Source organism: Phalangium opilio, unplaced genomic scaffold, assembly GCF_054372755.1.
Source record: "Phalangium opilio isolate 3A_F unplaced genomic scaffold, DU_Popi_V2 ptg000041l_1, whole genome shotgun sequence".
Taxonomy (NCBI): domain Eukaryota; kingdom Metazoa; phylum Arthropoda; class Arachnida; order Opiliones; family Phalangiidae; genus Phalangium; species Phalangium opilio.
Window position 1 is genome coordinate 354140 of NW_028324165.1, and position 5667 is coordinate 359806.

Below are 5667 nucleotides of genomic sequence, written 5' to 3' on the forward strand. Positions count from 1 at the left end.
TCGAATTTTTACAAAAAAAATATTATAAATACGCTATTTTGAAAAAACATGAAATTTAAATCAAGTGCAATTATGAGCTCAAACTGAAGTAAAAATATCATAGAGGGTGTAACAACAAACAGAGAAGAATGTATGATATATGTGAGACGTATGACACTACTTTTAAAGCTAGTAATCAGAATGACGGATCTCATTTCAAGAGTAATGAAGCCACATTTTAATCGAAATAAGTGTTCTTCTGATCTGTTCATATCGATTAAATGTAATTTCAAATTGCAATAGACCATTTCTGTAATGCAATATATAAAGTAGACAGAAAAGAGGCGGGGCCGCCACATTAGGTTAGTTCCCTCGCGCCAAGAAGCACCGCAAGCGGCAGTGTGCGTCTACTAGCCTCCCGCATGTAGCGAAGACGAGCTCCATCTGTCGTTGCCTTTTGGCTCTAGGGAACTCTCCTTAATATCGGCCCTTCCCCAGCGCGTTGGTTTCTCCGCAAGTATTTAATGGAATGGGCTATAACTTTAATTAAATTATAATTGATGGCAATTGCTGTGTTCGAAAGAGAGTCCTTGTTTCACCAATACTGTATCACCCTCAATTCACCTCTCTTACATTCACCCCTTTAAAAGTATGTTAGGGACGATGTCTTTATGAAAGGAATCATGGGCTAGGTACCCATTTCACAGTCGTCCTCTTCGAAAACTACTAGGGTAAGACCCCGAAAGAACGAAGAGAGAGAAAAACAACAAGAAAGAGGCAGTTCGGGTACACTAGCCGTCGAAGATAGTCGCGCAATAACTTGCGTAAAGATTAAACTAAATTATTTTCAGTAAAATTATTACAATTATTAACTATTTCAAACCCTGTCTCACAATAGTGAATAAATGCACCTTATTGAAGACTGCGAAGCAAAATTCGTTTATATTTAGTATACAGTGTGGAAAAGATCAGACCAATACCTTCCTTTGTGGAAAACCCCCAATCATGGTATATAGTGAAGGAAGGTGTTGGTTTGATATATATGATATTCAAGAACAAAAAGTAACTCGGGAACATAGCAAAACAAACTTTTTGGTAATTTCTTGTCCTTGCCTTTCAATTTTATTGATTGTTGTAAAGTTAAAGTAAATTTTAAATCGATTTATAGAAGCGAGTATTTGAGTTTTGTTTCTAACGGAAATATGCTACAAAAGTCAAAATTAACAATTCGCCCACCCTCGCCTAACTAATTGTCTTAGAACAAAAGTTCAGGATAGCGTATTCGACTGTTCACTACAGCAACGCTAATGAACTCTCACAGTCGAATCTCACCTCATGGAGTGTTATAAACCAATATTAACATTAAATTTCGACCATGACTTTTAGACTGGATTTCGAAGATAACCATTTTAATCCATATGACTTTGTTAACAAGCCAAATTTTTTCGAGGTATTCGATTTTACCACTACTATTGGAACAATCTGATTTAGAACCAAAGTACAATGTACTTCACCCTTTTGCTGGCTTTAGAAATCTCAGATTATCGCGGCCAAAGTGAAAAGCTCATTATTCCGTGCTCGATTGGATCATTTCAATCCGTCTCCGCCCGTCCAAACAAGCAAACTGATTATTGTGTCCAGCCCCCAAGTGACAGTCACGTCCACTTCCTGGTCCTTCTTAAATATGGACAACGAAGTAAATTTTGCTCAATAAAAATCTACTTCATACCCAATTCATTCAGTTTTATTGTTGGTTAATTCAGGTGGTGATTTTATTAGTGTTAACCTTGGTCCTGCTGTCACTTTTACTCGTCATTCACTCTATCGTGACTAACAAATACAAATCGGTGCCCGCCAAGAAAGTTGCTAAGAAAATGGCCCGAGAAACCCTGGAAAATGTGTGGGAGAACGCGTCGCTCTTGTGCGCCGAACGTAAGAAATTATTCTATCTATATCTCCTACTAATTGACTGACTGACTGATAAGCAACGCCCAGCCCAAACCGCTTGTCTATAGAAGGCTGAAAATTAGCAGGAACGTTACTTGTACGCAGTAAGCGTGCATTACTAAGAAAGATTTTTCCAAACCGCCGCCATCTTAATAAATGGCGCCCAGAAATGTAAAAACTGTTCTCTATGCAACAAGTCCGCGAGTTTTAACCGATTTCACAAATATTTAGTACACTGGTTTCCTTTAACCTATAGACGGACTGAATGGTCTTTTGGGTTCGATTTGTTGCCATCTTTTTAAATGGCGGCCAGAAATTTAAAAACCCTTCTTTATGGAATAATGTCCACGTGAAAAGTAATAAAAAAATGTCCCGACGGACTGACGGGCAACTCCGAGTGCCTTCGCTCCTAGGGTACTACAAAAATATTAGTCATCAGTAAAATCTACCCATTGTATATGTCATTTTGATGGAAGTTCTTATTACACGCGAGCGACGCCGCGGATAAGAGCTAGTTACACATAAAAGAAATTAGAATAATTATGTTTTGTAGCGATTCCCGCCATTCTGCCTCACATTACTTGTCGTCTGCTCGCTTCATCGTGGCTTATCGGAGTGACTTTCGCTCTGTTCTTCTTGGGTTGTTACTTGCGAACGGACTTCTCGACGGAAAGCTACAACTGCATCGACACTCTCTCGGATTTGATGAAATCGGGAATTGCGCCTGCATTTTTAGACCCAGACGATTTCGAATATATTAAATATTTGGTGAATATTCATCTTCGTGTTAAGTCCTGTATTCTTCTGATATCATTGGTTTGTATCAGGCGGCCCGAGACCCAGTTGTTAAGGAATGGCTAGACGCATTTGATGAGGAGAAACTGCAAAAGCACTATTATGGTTCCCCACTTGATGAGGAGAAACTGCAAAAGCACTATTATGGTTCCCCACTTGATGCGCCTAATAGTGTTTTATCGGGGGAAAGAGCTCTTGTCATAAACGCAGACATGATGAATGGATTCTTGGGATTATTCATGGATATTCCCACGATAAAAGAGTTCATCGTGAGAAAAGGAGGTTTATACTTTTCGCAACAAGTTTTTAGACTCGAATACAAACACTTAATTTTCAACACCTCTTGGACCAGAAGCACACCGCAATTGAACGCCCAACTAATGTCAGTACCAATTTTATCGTAAAACAATTAATTAACAGTCATAAAGCATTTTTTATTACAGGGTGGAACCGATGTTCGAGAAGCAAGTTTTCAAGTATCAGGAACAGTGAGAGATTACACTATTGTACAATTGACTTGGAAGAGACCATCAAAAAGCCAGGTAGCCTTGGACCTGAGTAACGTCAGCGTTCCTTTCTACTTTCTTCTCATGCTGCTGTCAGGAACAGTAGCCGTTGTCATTACTGAAATAATTTTCAACTAACTCCGTTAAACGGTGAATGTTAAATAGTTCAGATCACGAAATGGAATTACACGACAAGGCACAAATTTATTTTTGCTTCGAACTATATTACACAAACGACATCATACCGTGTTATTTTAAATTCACTCGCCAACATATAGTGGATAATTTTGCATTTTTTTAATGTGATTATCTATCATTTAAATATGTTAGTAAATTTATCAGTAGCAAAACACGGAAATTCTGTTTCAAATGTTTCGGTATATGCATAGAAAAGCGCTGGTGATAAATCCATAAATATATGAAGAATTCCTCATTCATACATTAATATAACATTCGCATTCGAAATTCGGCAATCAAGTATGACAAACTCATGTTCTTTATTTTATTACACAGTTCATAGCTATCAGAAATACGTGCGAAAAACGTTTCACAATATCTAGGGTCACCGTCTCAACCCTGTAATCGTAGCTTTTCAATTTGATTCTTATTATTGTCACCGTTATGTTCAAGATGACGATCAACCGCTTATTCTGCCGTACCAATCTCGTCCTCATTGTTACCAATCTATATTAGTATATGTTTTTGTTTCGGCTAGCGGTCGGATTAGGGATATCGAAAGTATTTTCTATTCTTCATTGCCTAGACTGGGTTTTGCTACCCTTTTTTTCAGCCTCTGTTGTGTTCGCTTTTGATCCAACGATCATGAGTTAGGAAAAGTTTCGTAGATCATAAGTAACATAATCGGAATAAATATGGCCGTTATCGTAATGCTATATGTCCGAGTAAGGTTTCTCTCAAGAGGAACTACGTGGAAACGGGAAGTTGAAGTTACTGGTGGTTCTAGAAGCATATTACTCCTTGGTGTTATACCAACTGCCTTTGCCTTACCATTGGTCGCTTCTTCGACAATATTTAACAAAAAACCATCGCTTTGACGGGAATGATGTTGTACTCATAAAAAGAACGTATCTCATTTACTTCTTGTTGCGATACGTTACTCATGATAGATATAACGCTAGCTCAAACAGTATGCCATTCCAACAAAAGAATTGTTCCAATAGACGGTCGAGATCTATTTCATCAATATAGCCCGTTCTATTTTTTCATCTTTACTTTTACTATCCATCACTTCTCAGCTAAAAATTGTACTATGGATACAATTTTTACAGCTATAGTAATTAATTAAGAAAAGTTTGAAAAGAAATTATAAAAGTTTAACAGAAATAAGAAAAGTTTGAACAGAAATAAGAAAAAATTGAACAGAAATAAGAAAAGTTTGAACTGAAGTAAGAAAAGTTTGAACTGAAATAAGAAACGTTTGAACAGAAGAAAGAAATGTTTGAACAGAATTAAGAAAAGTTTGAAAAGAAATAATAAAAGTTTCACAGAAATAAGAACAGTTTGAACAGAAATAAGAAAAGAGCTTTCGGCTCGCGAGCCTTCATCAGTCATACTAAAATCTAACGCGCGTGACCCTTACGAGGTGACCTCGGTTTTTAAAAAATCATATCACGCCCTCTCTTGAACAAAATGCTTGTCGTCTATGACTCCCCAATATTTTGCTTCAGCACAACCTTGGTTTAAATTTTATTTTCCTGATTTTTTAATAAATATACCCTCAATAAATTTTCTTTTTCGCCAATTTTTCTCCCGATACAAAATTTTCGGATATTTAAAATCCATTACGTGACCTTTCGACTCCCAAACATGCACCGCAATGCCGTTTTCTTTATTATAGTTTTTAATGCATTGCTTATGCCCTGAGAACCTATTTTTTATCGTTTGTTGTGTTTCACCAACATACGTTTCGTCGCATGTTTCACATTTTACTTGGTAAACGACACAGCGATTATCCAATAGGTTAATATCTCTTTTAGGCCTATTTTTAACTAAGTGATTGTTTAAATTTTGTCCACCTATATTTAATAATTTAACGTTAAATTTATTTTTTAATTGTCTACCTAATTTTTCACTAATTCCCCTAATGTACGGGAGCGCTAAGCATGGTTGAGAGTCTCTAGGTCTATTGTAATCGTTATTAACAATGTTATTTTTTTTTTAAAAAATCGAATCAATTAAACCATTTGGGTAATTACTAATAATTAACTGATTTTTAACGATGGCTTTATCAGTCTCAGGATCGTCGGAAATATTTTCTATACGGTGTTTTAAGCTTTTTACTATACCTAACTTTACAATTTGGCTGTGGCAGGAATTATAATCTAGGAATTTTTTACAGTGAGTGGGTTTTTGAAAAAGTGTACATTTTAAACTATTGTCATTATCTAATCTTTTGGTCATTATGTCTAGAAAGGGTAAA

The 5667-nt window shown here is 36.4% G+C and overlaps 1 protein-coding gene and 1 long non-coding RNA gene across 2 annotated transcripts; both read left to right on the forward strand.

The window, feature by feature from the left end:
• The first annotated feature begins 460 nt into the window (after positions 1-460).
• LOC149679153 (uncharacterized) lies at positions 461-2925 on the forward strand. Its single transcript, XM_089835794.1, has 8 exons — positions 461-803; positions 878-1074; positions 1148-1429; positions 1511-1675; positions 1743-1911; positions 2480-2694; positions 2754-2868; positions 2912-2925. Exons 3-8 carry the CDS (start codon positions 1355-1357, stop codon positions 2923-2925), a joined length of 753 nt encoding a protein of 250 aa, XP_089691920.1. The 5' UTR covers positions 461-803; positions 878-1074; positions 1148-1354.
• On the forward strand, positions 2852-4817 carry LOC149679154 (uncharacterized). Its single transcript, XR_016365905.1, has 2 exons — positions 2852-3103; positions 3165-4817. It is a non-coding gene; the product is annotated as an uncharacterized LOC149679154 (long non-coding RNA).
• Positions 4818-5667: the final 850 nt, after the last annotated feature.

Coding starts and splice junctions, on each gene's coding strand:
- LOC149679153 (XM_089835794.1), top strand. CDS start 1,355: ATGACTTTTAGACTGGATTTCGAAGATAACCATTTTAATCCATATGAC. Junction 1,912..2,479: donor GTCGCTCTTGTGCGCCGAAC/GTAAGAAATTAT, acceptor TATGTTTTGTAG/CGATTCCCGCCATTCTGCCT. Junction 2,695..2,753: donor TCGAATATATTAAATATTTG/GTGAATATTCAT, acceptor GGTTTGTATCAG/GCGGCCCGAGACCCAGTTGT.